Source organism: Cherax quadricarinatus, chromosome 48, assembly GCF_038502225.1.
Source record: "Cherax quadricarinatus isolate ZL_2023a chromosome 48, ASM3850222v1, whole genome shotgun sequence".
NCBI lineage: Eukaryota > Metazoa > Arthropoda > Malacostraca > Decapoda > Parastacidae > Cherax > Cherax quadricarinatus.
The window spans coordinates 18,365,121-18,382,228 of record NC_091339.1 but is presented as its reverse complement, the minus strand read 5'-3'; the positions used below and the strand labels follow the sequence as shown (position 1 = coordinate 18,382,228).

The window sequence follows — 17,108 nt, the reverse complement described above, 5'->3', positions numbered from 1 at the left end:
GCTGTATCAGACATGATGTATAGTGTATCAATTACTTCAGTTTTTAAATCTTCATAATGTGCAAAAAAAAAATTTATTTGCATATCAGATACATATAATTTTGATGATACAATGCAGTTTTTTGTATTACTGTAGCTTATTTAATTTATCAAAATGTTGCATGCAGATTAAAGTTTTCCTTTTTTCAGCTTATACAAGATGAGTCAATAAATAGCTTTTAACCTTTTTTTTTCGAAGACATATACACATTGTTAGTTATTTTATAGCACGCAGATGAATGAAGTGCAAGCTTCATGTCTTACTGGAACTGTCCTTATTCATCACTGAAATATTCAAGTTCATGTGCATGCAGCCTCATTTTAATAGTGTCCTTAACATATTAATACTACAGGAGTACTTGCCACATAGATTCCCTTGGGTACTGAAATAGATGATGGCTATACACTGGAATTCATACTCACAGAATCTCCAGTTTGTAATTTTAGGTATATGGGTGGCACTTTATTGAAAGGATGATTGGAAGAATCTTACCTTGATTTTTTTCAGTTCCCTGATTTCCATATAAGTACTATAAGGAGAAATGTTAAAAGCAGGAGGAAATATAGTTTTGGGATGGTTTGTTTTTATTTAATAAATGTACAGAAGAGGGGAAGGTACCTAGGGATCTACAGAGAGCATGAATAGTTCCTTTGTATGAAGGCAAACGGGACAAAAGAGAGTAAAAATTATAAGGGAATAAGCCTGTTGAGTATACCTAGTAAAGTGTATGGTAGAGTTGTTACTGAAAGAATTAAGAGTAAGATGGAGAGCAGAATTGCAGATGAACGAGGAGGCTTTAGGAAGGGTGGGGGGGGGGTATGTGAGTAGACCAAGTGTTTATAGTACAGCATATAAGTAAACAGTATTTAGATAAGGGTAAAGGGGTTTTTGTTGCATTTATGGATTTGGAAAAGGCATATGATAGGGTGGATAGGAGAGCAGTATGGCAGATGTTGCAAATGTGTGGAATAGGTGGTAGGTTACTGAAAGCAGTTAAGAGTTTGTACAAGGATAGTGAAGCTCAGGTTAGGATATGTAGGAGAGAGAGGGAGATTCTTTCCCAGTAAAAGCAGGCCTTAGAAAGGGATGTGAGATGTTACCATGGTTGTAAGAGAAGTGAATGCTTGGGTGTTAGCAAGAGGTATGAGATTAGGAGATAAGAATCTAACACAAAGTGGGAGTTGTCACAGTTTCATTTTGCTGATTACACTGTACTTTTGGGAGATTTTGAAGAGAAGTTGCAGAGGTTGGTGAACAAGTTTGGAAGGGAATGTAAAGGAAGGATATTAAAAGTGGATGTAGGAAAGAGCAAGGTGATAAGGTTAACAAAAAATTTAGGTAATGAAAGATTGGATATCAGATTGGAGAGGTAGTATGGAGGAAGTGAATGTATTCAGATACGTATTTGGGAGTGGACTTGTCAGTAGACGAGTCTATGTAAGATGAGGTGAATCATATAATTGATGAGGGGGGAAAAAGGTGAGTGGAGCACACTGAGGAGTCTCTGGAGACAAAGAATGCTATCTATGGAAGCAAAGAGGGGAATTTATGAGAGTATAGCGGTACCAATACTTTTAGATGGGTGTGAAACATGGTGAATGTTGCTACAAGGAGAAGGCTGGAGACAGTGGAGATATCATGTCTGAGGGCAATGTGCGGTGTGAATATAATGCAGAGAATCCCGTAGTTTGGAGGTTAGGAGGAGATGTGGGAGTTTCAAAAAGTATTATCCAGAGGGCAGAGGAAGGGTTGTTGAGGTGGTTTGGACATTTAGAGAGGATGGAACAAAATAGAATGACTTGTAGGGCATATAAATCTGTAGTGGAAGGAAGATGGAGTAGGGGCTGTCCTAGGAAAGGTTGGAGGGAGGGGGTAAAGGAGGTTGTGTGTGCAAGGGGCTTGAACTTCCAGCAGGCATGCGTGAGCGTGTTAGATAGGGGTGAGTGGAGACGAATGGGTTATATGACTTGGTGTGCTGTTGGAGTGTGAGCAAAGTAACATATGAAGGGATTCAGGGAAACCGGTTAGCTGGACTTGAGTCAAGGAGATGAGAAGTACAGTGCATGCACTCTGAAGGAGGGTGTTGATATGTTGCAATTTTTTAACTGTAGTGTAGACATGCCTCTGGCAAGACAATGATGGAGTGAGTGATGATGAAAGTGTTTCTACTTTATCAGGTTACCATGCCTTGGTAGGAAATGCCAGTGAGTTAATAAAAAAAATACTATAGGGATCATAAAAAGCATATAAATTACAGTATAAGCAACTAACATAAGCTAAAGCTTTTTTTTTATTTAGTAAATTAAATCAAAATAAACTTGCACATCTTCAACACAAAGTCACCATCTTTAAAAAGCTTTTGAATCTGAGGACCATTGAAGACTCCCTCTTCACATCTCACATCAGCTGCTATGAGATTCCACTGTTGAAGACAAGAGCCTAGCAGCTCTGCCTTATTTTTGGGTAGTTGCAGATTCCTGACAAGGTCATGGAGTTCCCCTTTTGTTATGACATGTGACCTAGAATTTCGGTCACTTTGTAATCCAACACTGTCATCCTTCTCTTCTTCCTCCTCACCACTTTCTTCATCTGATTTGAAGGATACCGAAGTTGGTGCATCAGGAATAGGTAGACTTTCTCCATGTTGAACTGGGCAAATAGCTGATGGAATGTTTGGATATTCAATGAACCCCCATTTTTTCTTTGACAAGCCCTTTTGTACTGGAGGTACCATGCAGAAATAACAATTGTTGGTATGGTCTGTTGGCTCCTGCCATATCATTGGTACAGCAAAAGGCATTCCTTTTTTCTTCCTGTTCAACTATTGGCGAAGGTTAGTAGCACAATTATTGCAGCATAAGTTTGGAGCCCAATTCTTATTCTGGTCACCAGTCTTGCCTCCAAAATACAGTGGACCCTCGACCAACGTTGGCATCGTCTAACGTTAAATCCGACTAGCGATAGATACATTTTAACCCTTTCAGGGTCCGTCCCGTAGATCTACGGCTTTACGGTGAGTGTCCAAACCGTAGATCTACGCCATGAGCTCAGCTCACTCTGATAAACTGTGAGTGGTACATTTGGGCCTAGATATGAGAGAATACATCTATGTGGTATGTGTGCACCACATAAAACAGATCCTGCAGCACACTGTGTATAATGAGAGAAAAAAAATTAAATCATGATTTTTCGATTAAAACAGCAACTTTGCAGTGTTTTTTCGTATGTTTTTTATAGTTGTATTTGCGATTTCTTGGTCTCATTTGATAGAATGGAAGACATATTACAGAAATAGAGATGATTTTGATTGGTTTTAGCACTGGAAATGGCTTGAAACTGAGCTCAAAGTAGCGGAAATGTTAAATTTTTGCCGATATTCAAGAGTAAACAAACGACCTCACACGTCTAATACACATTAGCTGGTGGGTCTAATATACATTCACAAATATGGTGATGATATTTATACAATTATTACAGTATTGAATAACAGTAAATCTTCTATTTTTTGGTGTGAATAAAAATTCATTATGTGAATAAAAAATCAAAATGGAATTTATTTGTAAAGCCTCAAAACATAACTAATGAACAGAGGAAATGTTAGTTTAGTGCTAGGAAAGCCTACATTGTTTATTCTGGACCCTATTTTGAAATTGGAATATTTTGAACTTTGTGTTAAATTGGCCAAATTAACAATTTCCGATCACTTTATTTTGTAGTTGAAACAGTTGACTTGGCGATTTCTTGTGCTCAATCGATAGAATAGAAGTAATACTAGTGAAATAGCTAAGAATTTGGTTGATTGGAATAATGTAATTGGCATAAAATGGGAGTCAAAGTCGGCAAAATCGCCGATTCGTAAATATCGCTGACACATCAAAATTCGCGAGAGCATAATTTCGTCAATTTTCCACCAAATTTCGTACTTTTTGTTTTATTACCTTCACAAAAAGATTCTCTACGATTTCATAAGAAAAAATAACAAATTTTTTTTTTTGAAAATTCTTGGACACTGGTGCGTGACTCCAGATTTGGGCCTTGGACCCTGAAAGGGTTAACACAAGAATTTTGCCTCGACTAGCGCTAAAAAACCTGACCAATGCTATTCATTCTGTTCGAGATGCATCCATTTGTGGCCTGAGCGCGCCTCACTTGTCCCGTGGGTGCCAGTGTTTACAAGCCAGCCAGCCACCGCGGTCCCATCCAAACATACAATCGGAACATTTCATATTATCACAGCGTTTGTAGTGATTACACCTGCAAAATAAGTCACCATGGGCCCCAAGAAAGCTTCTAGTGCCAACCCTACAGCAAAATGGGTGAGAATTACTATGGATATGAAGAAAGAGATCATTGCTAAGTATGAAAGTGGAGTGCATGTTTCCGAGCTGGCCAGGTTGTACACAAAACCCCAATTAACCATCGCTACTATTGTGGGCAAGAAAACGGCAATCAAGGAAGCTGTTCTTGCCAAAGGTGCAACTATGTTTTCGAAACTGAGATCGCAAGAGATAGAAGATGTTGAGAGACTGTTATTGATGTGGATAAACGAAAAACAGATAGCAGGAGATAGCATCATATGTGAAAAGGCTAGGAAGTTGCATGACGATTTAATTAAAAAAATGCCAGCAACTAGTGGTGATGTGAGTGAATTTAAGGCCAGCAAAGGTTGGTTTGAGAGATTTAAGAATCGTAGTGGCATACATAGAGTGATAAGGCATGGTGAGGCTGCCAGTTCGGACCACAAAGCGGCTGAAAAATATGTGCAGGAATTCAAGGAGTACATAGAGAGTGAAGGACTGAAACCTGAACAAGTGTTTAATTGTAACAAAACAGGCCTGTTTTGGAAGAAAATGCCAAGCAGGACCTATTACTCAGGAGGAAAAGGCACTCCCAGGACATAAGAATATGAAAGACAGGCTTATTCTGTTGATGTGTGCCAATGCTAGTGGTGATTGCAAAGTGAAGCCTTTATTGGTGTATCACTGAAACTCCCAAAGTGTTCAGGAAAAACAATGTCCTCAGGGCTAATTTGTGTGTGCTGTGGAGGGCAAACAGTAAGGCATGGGTCACTAGGGATTTTTTCTATGACTTGTTACACCATGCATTTGCCCCCACTGTGAAAAATTACCTCCTGGAAAATAAATTGGATTTTAAGTGCCTCCTGGTATTAGACAATGCTCCTGGTCATCCTTCAGACTTGGCAGAGCGACTTTCTGCGGACATGAGCTTCATTAAGGTGAAGTTTTTGTCTCCTAATACCACTCCTCTCCTGCAGCCCATGGACCAGCAGGTCATTTCAAACTTCAAGAAACTACACAAAAGCTATGTTTGAAAGGTGCTTTGTAGTGACCTCAGAAACTCGATTGATTCTAAGAGAGTTTTGGAGAGATCACTTTAGCATCCTCAATTGTGTAAACATATAGGTAAGGCTTGGGAGGAAGTGACTAAGAGGACCTTGAACTCTGCTTGGAAAAAACTTGGCCAGAATGTGTAGACAAAAGGGATTTTAAAGGGTTTGAGGCTAACCCTGGGAATCCTATGCCAGTTGAGGAATCCATTGTGGCATTGGGGAAGTCCTTGGGGTTGGAGGTTAGTGGGGAGGATGTGGAAGAGTTGGTGGAGGAGGACAATGAAGAACTAACCACTGATGAGCTGCTAGATCATCTTCAACAGCAAGAGGCCACACCTGAGGAAATTGCTTCGGAGGAGGGGATAGAGAAATTGAAGAAGTTGCCTACTTCAAAGATTAAGGAAATGTGTGCAGTGTGGCTTAAAGTGCAAACCTTTTTTGATGAAAATCACCCTGACATTGCTACTGCAAGCCGTGTTGGCAACCTGTACACTGACAATGTTGTGAAACACTTTAGGAATGTCATAAAGGAAAGGGAGGTACAGGCCTCTATGGACAGATATGTTGTGCGACAGAGGTCCAGCGACTCTCAAGCTGGTCCTAGTGGCATTAAAAGAAGAAGGGAAGTAACCCCGGAAAAGGACTTGCCACCTCAAGTCCTAATGGAAGGGGATTCCCCTTCTAAACACTAACACCATCAACACTCTCCCCTCCTTCCATCCCATCAATGATCACCAGATCTTCAATAAAGGTAAGTGTCATGTAACTGTGCATGTCTTCTTCAGTTTGTGTGTATTAAAATTAATATTTCATGTAAAATTTTTTTTTTCAATACTTTGGGGTGTCAGGAACGGATTAATTTTATTTCCATTATTTCTTATGGGGAAAATTAACTCGACTAACAATAATTTTGATTAACGATGAGCTCTCAGGAACGGATTAATATCGTTGGTCGAGGGTCCACTGTATAGGTGATATGCCTTTCTAACCATAGCAGTTATACGGCACTTCTGTGATGCAAAGGGTCACCTCACCACAAATGTAGCAAGTGTCTGCCCTATTCACACAAGTACTAGGCATCTGAAGGAAGAAAACAAACAATTAGAAAATAAACAGAAAATTTATTCATTAATTTATCATTATAATACAGAGCAAGATTGCTAAGCAGAAGTATTTATATCATTCAGTAGGAAAATAAAATTAATATAATATGCCTCACATGCATATCAGTAGCTTGCTCAGTAAATACTTATAAGTTTAAAAAGTGTTTGACTAAGAAAACCACGTACCATACACTTCAGAATATAAACTTGCACATCTCAACCACCTTCTATGACTGCAGGAACAGTAATGAAGGGCAGTGAGACTGTGAGTGTGGTAAGAAACATACTGCCGCAAGCCTGCTGGAACCTGTTGTAACACGTAGATGTATGTTGAAAAGTAGAGCTAACAAACAATTTTAACCATGATATTCATTATCAGTGACCTAAAATTAGTTGGAAATTGCTACTCTGGTCTCAGAAGCATTTTGGGTGTTGTCCAGTGTTTCCTAGGCACTGTATAACCCCTACAGATTTAGTGCTTCCCATAAATATAATAATAATCCAAATCTACTTTTACCTTGAACTTTACCTTTGTACCTGTACCTTTACTTTGCCCTTACCTATGCCTTCTCTGCTGGTTGAAGACATTAATATATTGTGCACTGTATAATGGATAAAGTTTATCCTCATAGATGTCAACACCCATGACTTCCAATGGTCACACTGGATTCTGTATATCATAAATGCTGATTCCACACATTCAATCATCTGTGCCCATTTCAACATTTTTTTCACCCATAATTATAATTATATTTATGTGAAGTGCTAAACCCATGTGGGTCTTTCATTGCCTGAAATGATGGAGGCTCAATCTTCTGTATATTTCTTTTTTCTCCCGTTGTAATGTAGATAACTGCTTGCTGTTCTCAATACAACTAACCAACATTGCTACAGTTTTTCACTAAAATATTACCCATTAAGCATACTATACTAGGGCTTCATTCATCCTATTCATTATACCATAATCTAGTTTATCCAGTTTTAATTATAGGATTGAAGCTGAGCTTCAGTCCTTTAACTAAAGGAAAGCTACATTATTTATTGACTCTCTTGTGTTTTCAAAGCTTTTATGTGAAGGAATATTATAAATCTTTTACCATACTTGTAATAATTGTTTACACTTTTTTTTACCTTATCTATCTGGCAGTGACATTGCAGGATTTGTTTATGTACAGTAACCTTAAAATATTGGTGTTAACAGTATCTGAAACTCTGCTCTCAGAATGGTCTTATTGATGAAACCACCACCAACCTGGGTCTTCAAAATCTTCTTCATGTATCTACTAGCAACTCTGACCGGTACTATCTAACTCGAAAATGCTGCTATGTCTTCCACTGTTTGAACCTTCGTACCAGATTCAATTATCCGAATATACCAAACAAGGTAAGATGACTTTCGATAGACTAGCTGTGGAAACCTATGACATACCATTATTGTAGAGTGGAGATGGTGAAATTTATGCATGAATCAAGTACTGTAATTGGTTATTGGACATACAGTGTGACGAGCTGTCGATAAAGTCGTGAATTAAATCACTACACAAGTCATTTGTAAAGTAAAGCTCTTATGCTTTTGCCTTGTTATCTGGTAAGCTGACATAATATACTGTAGTCATAAATATAAATTACAATACTTACAAATATGATATAGTAATCAATTCTTCTCTTGTCTTTTCATTGATATTACATATTTTCACTATACAGTAGGGTCCCGCTTTAGGGCGTTTCGCCTTACAACATTCCGCTACGGCGATTTCAAATTATGACCAAAACTCGCTATATGGCAATCTGTCTTTGTGATACGGTGCACTCCACCCGGTTTGTTTACATTTTTCATGAGCACATCTCTATTATGTCTGGAAACTTTCCAAAAGTTCAAGTGTTTTAAAGTTATTGTGCTGGCATGCAGGTACTAAGAGTGTCCCTCTAGTCTTAACACTATACTAATATTAATAGCACGTAATAATAATCACTTAGGCACATTAAATGTCTTATTTTACATCAATATAGACATTTTCATTAATCCATCTATGATATTTTCTTCAAAATTATATAAGAAACTTGTTCCATAGCATATAAACATGCTATGTTTATATGCAATGGAGGTGTGGTTGCCGAGGGGAGGAAAAACATTACGTAATACTAATAATAATCACTTGGGCACATTAAATGTCTTATTTTACATTAATATAGACATTTTCAGTAATCCATCTGTGATATTTTCTTCAAAATTACATAAAAAACACGTTACATAGCATATAAACATGCTGTGTTTATATGCTGGGCGGAGGGAAAAACATTGCGTTTTCTCTGGTCCAGCACCAAAGAAAACGTGTATGAATCTGCATTTGGCCTAGTCACTCCCTCTTTTGTTTACAATTCTCGGCATGAATCATTCATTACTTCTGCCTTTGTTTATGATGGCATCTAAAGGTAGTTGTTAGAAATGATTATATTCAGTGAACAAGGTATGTAAATCGTAACAATATGGCTCTGGGCTGCAGTGTAGGTAGCCAGTAGGTATAGCCCAGGTGGGCTACACCTGCCGGCTACCTACACTGACTTCCTACAAATAAATACTACTCACCTCTCATTCAACATTAAGACTACACATTTTAAGGTAAATAATGAGTGTACTGTATGTGTATTTTATCTCTCTGGGCTGCTTTAAATATCATATATTAAGTTTGGGACGGGGACCCAGGGCTACCTACACCTGACTTCCTACAAATAAGTACTACTCACCTCTAGCCTTACATTAATAAGACTACAAATATTTTAAGGTAAGTAATGAATATACTGTGCATGTATTTTACTTTTTATTGTGTTTTTAATGCCTAATTCTATTACTAACTTAATATAAGTTAGTGTAAGCTTGTTGTCTGGCATTTATATACATTTATAAATGGAAAAATATGGTGTTCAGCTTTCTGGTGATGTCTGCTTTCCGGCAATAGCAGCTCCCTCTTCCTATGAAACTGCATCTTTATGCCAGGAATGCCAGAAAGTTATTAAATACACACTGTTGTTGTGTCAAGGACATAAAGACAAATATTTCTTAAAAGTTAAATTCAAGGTTAACAGACCTACCACAAAGTTGACCTAATATATATATTACTACATACTGTATTTGCACCACAAAAAAAAAAAGGTAAACAGGTATCCATATGGTTTACTTATTAAGGTACACAGAATTTGCAGTCAAGAGTTCCATGAAGAATGTAAGCATTGCTCACAAATATATACAGAATTGAGGTTCAATACTAACACATTCCAGCTGCTCAGAAATGGAAAGAATCAACTCAAAGGAAGCGCTGGATACAAAAGACAGGAGTACCACCTCATTGAACGAAAGAAACATGTCAAAAAATGGAAATAATAATGTTAGATGACCTATAATTTAGAGAACACAATAAGGCCTCAGGCTGGGCTACAAGGGTAGAAAAATTAAAAATGGGTCGAAGGTATATAGCACATGTATATCACAGGTATCCCCCAACATCTCATCAGGAGATGCAGAGGAGTGATACAAAGCTTTAATTCTTACACCACATAACATAGCAATCCTGATAAAAGGATCATCTTTCTGACAGGTAACTGCCACCACCATCTCACACAGTATGTTAATCAGCATTGGGGTTACATAGTAGGACTACTGAAACTCTTAGGACATCATCAGGAAACTATTCAGCTGCTAACCATTCCTTGTGGGTGTAGCAATATGCATTACCTTGTACACACAACACAGAAAGAGCATATACAACCCACTGTGATATACACACCCAAGTCATGGCTTGAAAAAAATGCCAAGTTAGTTATATAAGAGGAAGACAGAGAAGAAAATGCTTAGAGGCTATAGTAATATTTAAGTTTGTCTCCAGAGAACATAACCAAGGGTTACGTATTTAGTATCGTTTCATTTCTTGTATAATATCTACATGTATTTGGTGGGACCAGACTATTGAATTTGATAAAACACAGCCCACCTCATAATCAACATCAGTAAATCACTGGCTAAGAATGTTAATAATAATGTAATAATAATAATACTATATAATACACTGTAGTGTAAAGCACCCTTCTGGCAAGACAGTGATGGAGTGAATGATGGTGAAAGTTTTTCTTTTTCGGGCCACCCTGCCTTGGTGGGAATCGGCCAGTGTGATAATAATAATAATAATAATATCTTTGTTTCTACAAGTACATGTTCAAGGTATACAGGTCTAGCTGACATCAATGACACACAGTGGTACCTTGAGTTACGAACATAATTTGTTCCAGAAGGCTGTTCGAGTGCCGATACCGAATGAATTTGTTCCCATAAGGAATAATGTAAATTAGATTAGTCCGTTTCAGACTCCCAAAAGTACACCTACAAAAGCACTTACAAAAATACACTTATGTAATTGTTCGAGTTGGGAGCTGTTCGAAACTCGAGGTACCACTGTACTACTATATAGAAAGCTGCTGGTTATGCAGAGCATTTCAGGCAAATTAGGTCAGTTTTGTCCCAGGATGTGACCCACACCAGCTGACTAACACCCAGGTACCCAGTTTACTGATGGGAAACATAGACAACTGGTGTAAAGAAACACGCTGAATGTTTCTACCCGCACTGGGAATCAAACCCAGACACTCATTGTGTGAAGCAAGAGCTTTATCCACCAGGCCACAGGGCACCTACAATTGTGACACTGGAATGAAACTGTGGCTATTTGGGTCAGATTTTCCACTTGGTGAGTGTTTTGTGCTAGGACTGCAGGATTCTATTACCTTTATATTTATTTACATTTATTGGCATTATGTTATGTTTTAATTTATTAAATGTTGCTTATAGAAGACAGGCAAAACTAAAATAATGTACTGCTGATTGAGAAATTTGATTAAATCCGTATGTAAAAATCGATGTTGTCTTCAAGAGGGCAGGTTGCACAACAACAGCCAGTTACTCAAGATTGTACCTCACCACCTTATCTCTTTCCTATCTAATCTTTCCCTATTCCCCTTTCCCTTCTGCTTCTCTGATGCTGCAGTGGGACAGGTTGGAGGGAGGGGGTAAAAGAAGGTTTGTGTGAAAGAGGCTTAGATGTCCATCATGTGTGTCTAATCATGTTAGATAGGAATGAGTAGAGGTAAATGGTTTTTGGGACTTGACAAGCTGTGGAGCAAGGTAACATTTGTGAAGGGATTCTGGGAAACCTGTTAGCCAATCTTAGTCCTAGAGGTGGGAGGTACAGCGCCTTCACTCTGAAAAAGGGGTGGAGATATTTTGCAGTTTGGAGGGGGATCTGAAATGTAATATTGCACACCTCTGGCAAGACAGTCATTTGAATTTATGATGGTGAAAGTGTTTTTTATTTTTCGGGTTATCCTTCCTTGGTGGAAAATGCCAAAGTGTTAAAAAAAAAGAAAGGTTGATATTGCATAAATTTACTGTAATTTTCTCTAATATGTTAAAAAATACTAAAGTTAAAATTTTTAATATGCTGCACATTCACATATGATTTTTATCAATAGATGATCATTCGTGATGAACGGGTAACTTCAGCAATGGAGCAAGTGGTGACAGAGGAGATGGAAAATAATGGACTAGCAACAGATGACCAGAAGGCTTATTCATCTCTGATAGCCAAACACACTAAGAGAGCTCACAAATTGCTTAATGATATGAAGGCTGCTATATCCAGTACATTGATAAGGTAAGAAAACACTGTGCCTTTGAAATTTTTCATTACATATTCTAATCTTCTAGGTAGTAGGTTGGTAGACAGCAACCGCTCAGGGAGGTACTACCGTCCTGCCAAGTGAGTGTAAAACAAAAGCCTGTAATTGTTTTACATGATGGTAGGATTGCTGGTGTCTTTTTTTGTCTCATGAACATACAAGATTTCAGGTACATCTTGCTACTTCTACTTACGCTTAGGTCACACTACACATACATGTACAAGCATATATATACACACCCCTCTGGGTTTTTCTGCTATTTTCTTTCTAATTCTTGTTCTTGTTTATTTCCTCTTATCTCCATGGGGAAGTGGAACAGAATTCTTCCTCCGTAAGCCATGCGTGTTGTAAGAGACGACTAAAATGCCGGGAGCAAGGGGCTAGTAACCCCTTCTCCTGTATAAATTACTAAATTTGAAAAGAGAAACTTTTTTTTTTTTTTTTTTGGGCCACCCTGCCTTGGTGGGATACGGCTGGTTTGTTCAAAGAAAGAAGATGATATTCTAATCTCATATTCCATCTGTAGTTTACCTATAGATAATTCTGTAATTCTGGAGGGTCTGTGGCCCTGTCCCTAACTAGGCCTACTAGTGTTTGTGGGTTTGGGGTTTGAAACATGAGTGCATTTTGGAGAAATATACATAGTTGCTCTGCATGGTATTTATTAGCTAGGAAGGTCATGTCTTCTGACAGTGTATCCTTTCAGCTTGGCATTTACATGTTGACTGCCCATGCCCTGCAGGCAAGCCAGGGTTTGAAACTAAAGGTCAGCAACAGAGACCTTTACCTTTCTAAGCCATGACATGATAACATCTAACATACTACATTCATACCATTGACTGCTTGGATTATTCTACTTACAGGACATCCTCGTCATGCAGGCATATAAAGCTCATTCATATAGTATAAACGGACTGGCTGACACTTCAAAGATGAATATCGGGCATTGATTCTATACATTGAAAAAAGAATGTTGTACAAGAAAAACACATAATACTCGTAAATCATAGCATAATAAATCTTAGTGAATCATAGTTGGAATCAGGGAAGATCAATTGATATACAAAGGGTAAAAAGTACTTAACAGGCAAGGGGTAACTTGGTGTACATAAGTCACATCTGTTAAAATCCAGAACTTGCACAGGACATGAATAATAAATGTGCAGTAGAAACATATTGTAGATACAGTTAAAGTAAGTCATATATGATACACCATCATGTAATATGAAGCAGAGTCAGGCAGAGCAACTCTGAGTCTAATCATCTGTGCAGTTAAATTTACATGAATACATAAAAATTTTTGAAGCAACTAAATGTGCAAATAAGTGCTGATTTATTTACGTGATATTGCACAACAATTGATGACTTATTATGTGGTATAGGTGATGATAAAGTTTTCTATTCCTTAGACTTGTTACAGGGATTTTGGCAAGTCCCTCTTCATGAGGATAGCCAAGGATTATGATGAAATTTTCTTGCCTACATTCCAGGTAGTATATTTAATTCAAGGGACTTCAGGAATTCCCAGTAATTAAAGGACTAGATTAAATTTATGCAGACAGTAAATATTTTCTGTACATTCTCCAGATCTTTGATTTTGCTTGCCTTCAAAGGGGCTGTTAGTGTACGACAGTATTCCAGTCTAGAGAGAACATGTGACTCATCATTGACATGGCATCTCTCATTTTGAAGGTTTTAGTTATCCACCCTATCACTTTCCTTATGGTTGTGAAAGTAAAACTGCTGTGATGCTTGAATATAAAATTTTCTAACATCACTCATAAGCCCCTCAAAACTTGATTCTCTTCATTATTTTTTTGCCTACTTTTGATCTGTGAATGCAATACAGTATTTATATTCTTTTTTCTTATGCAGTTTATCATTTTATTTACTATTCCTCTTTCTCATGAGAGGAACAGCATTCTCCCAGGGAAAAGGAGAGAAATGACATCGTTATAGAGAGACGGCCGACTTGTTAAAAAAAAATATATATATATATATATATTCTTTCTTTCAACACACCAGCCGTATCCCACCGAGGTGGGGTGGCCCAAAAGGAAAAACAAAAGTTTCTCCTTTCATATTTAGTAATATATACAGGAGAAGGGGTTACTAGCCCCTTGCTCCTGGCATTTTAGTCGCCTCTTACAACACGCATAGCTTACGGAGGAAGAATTCTGTTCCACTTCCCCATGGAGATAAGAGGAAATAAACAAGAACAAGAGCTAGTAAGAAAATAGAAGAAAACCCAGAGGGGTGTGTATACATATGCTTGTACATGTATGTGTAGTGTGACCTAAGTGTAAGCAGAAGTAGCAAGACGTACCTGAAACCTTGCATGTTTATGAGACAGAAAAAAACACCAGCAATCCTACCATCGTGTAAAACAATTACAGGCTTACGTTTTACACTCACTTGGCAGGACGGTAGTACCTCCCTGGGCGGTTGCTGTCTACCAACCTACTACCTAGGATATATATATATATATGTATATATATATATGTATATATATATATATATATATATATGTATATATATATATATATATATATATATATTTTTTTTTTTTCAACAAGTCGGCCGTCTCCCACCGAGGCAGGGTGACCCAAAAAAGAAAGAAAATCCCCAAAAAGAAAATACTTTCATCATCATTCAACACTTTCACCACACTCGCACATTATCACTTTTTGCAGAGGTGCTCAGAATACAACAGTCTAGAAGCATACACATATAAAGATACACAACATATCCCTCCAAACTGCCAATATCCCAAACCCCTCCTTTAAAGTGCAGGCATTGTACTTCCCATTTCCAGGACTCAAGTCCGACTATATGAAAATAACCGGTTTCCCTGAATCCCTTCACTAAATATTACCCTGCTCACACTCCAACAGATCGTCAGGTCCCAAGTACCATTCGTCTCCATTCACTCCTATCTAACACGCTCATGCACGCTTGCTGGAAGTCCAAGCCCCTTACCCACAAAACCTCCTTTACCCCCTCTCTCCAACCCTTTCGAGGACGACCCCTACCCCGCCTTCCTTCCCCTATAGATTTATATGCTTTCCATGTCATTCTACTTTGATCCATTCTCTCTAAATGACCAAACCACCTCAACAACCCCTCCTCTGCCCTCTGACTAATACTTTTATTAACTCCACACCTTCTCCTAATTTCCACACTCCGAATTTTCTGCATAATATTTACACCACACATTGCCCTTAAACAGGACATCTCCACTGCCTCCAACCGTCTCCTCGCTGCTGCATTTACCACCCAAGCTTCACACCCATATAAGAGTGTTGGTACTACTATACTTTCATACATACCCTTCTTTGCCTCCATAGATAACGTTTTTTGACTCCACATATACCTCAACGCACCACTCACCTTTTTTCCCTCATCAATTCTATGATTAACCTCATCCTTCATAAATCCATCCGCCGACACGTCAACTCCCAAGTATCTGAAAACATTCACTTCTTCCATACTCCTCCTCCCCAATTTGATATCCAATTTTTCTTTATCCAAATCATTTGACACCCTCATCACCTTACTCTTTTCTATGTTCACTTTCAACTTTCTACCTTTACACACATTCCCAAACTCATCCACTAACCTTTGCAATTTTTCTTTAGAATCTCCCATAAGCACAGTATCATCAGCAAAAAGTAACTGTGTCAATTCCCATTTTGAATTTGATTCCCCATAATTTAATCCCACCCCTCTCCCAAACACCCTAGCATTTACTTCCTTTACAACCCCATCTATAAATATATTAAACAACCATGGTGACATTACACATCCCTGTCTAAGACCTACTTTTACCGGGAAGTAGTCTCCCTCTCTTCTACACGCCCTAACCTGAGCCTCACTATCCTCATAAAAACTCTTTACAGCATTTAATAACTTACCACCTATTCCATATACTTGCAACATCTGCCACATTGCTCCTCTATCCACTCTATCATATGCCTTTTCTAAATCCATAAATGCAATAAAAACTTCCCTATCTTTATCTAAATACTGTTCACATATATGCTTCAATGTAAACACCTGATCTACACATCCCCTACCCACTCTAAAACCTCCTTGCTCATCCGCAATCCTACATTCTGTCTTACCTCTAATTCTTTCAATTATAACCCTACCGTACACTTTTCCTGGTATACTCAGTAAGCTTATTCCTCTATAATTTTTACAGTCTCTTTTGTCCCCTTTCCCTTTATATAAAGGGACTATACATGCTCTCTGCCAATCCCTAGGTACCTTCCCCTCTTTCATACATTTATTAAACAAAAGTACCAACCACTCCAACACTATATCCCCCCCTGCTTTTAACATTTCTGTCATGATCCCATCAATTCCAGCTGCTTTACCCCCTTTCATTTTACGTAATGCCTCACGTACCTCCCCCACACTTACATTCTGCTCTTCTTCACTCCTAAAAGATGGTATAGCTCCCTGACCAGTGCATGAAATTACTGCCTCTGTTTCTTCCTTAACATTTAAAAGTTCCTCAAAATATTCTCGCCATCTACCCAATACCTCCATCTCCCCATCTACTAACTCCCCTACTCTGTTTTTAACTGACAAATCCATATTTTCCCTAGGCTTTCTTAACTTGTTTAACTCACTCCAAAATTTTTTCTTATTTTCATTAAAATTTCTTGACAGTGCCTCTCCCACTCTATCATCTGCTCTCCTTTTGCACTCTCTCACCACTCTCTTTACCTTTCTTTTACTCTCCATATACTCTGCTCTTCTTATAACACTTCTGCTTTGTAAAAACCTCTCATAAGCTACCTTTTTCTCTTTTATCACACCCTTTACTTCATCATTCCACCAATCACTCCTCTTTCCTCCTGCCCACACCCTCCTATAACCACAAA

The 17,108-nt window shown here is 38.1% G+C and overlaps 1 protein-coding gene across 4 annotated transcripts in view; it reads left to right on the top strand.

Moving 5' to 3' along the window:
* mino (glycerol-3-phosphate acyltransferase mino) overlaps positions 1-17,108 on the top strand; it is a 163,811-nt gene that overhangs the window by 85,004 nt on the left and 61,699 nt on the right. For 3 of the 4 annotated variants that reach the window (XM_070094933.1, XM_070094932.1, XM_070094934.1), the window contains 2 exons: positions 7,715-7,876; positions 12,010-12,191. In XM_070094933.1, coding sequence (XP_069951034.1) covers positions 7,715-7,876; positions 12,010-12,191 — 344 coding nt within the window. Of the gene's footprint in view, positions 1-6,101; positions 6,141-7,714; positions 7,877-12,009; positions 12,192-17,108 lie in introns of those variants that run through there. The other variant, XM_070094935.1, reaches the window with a different exon arrangement.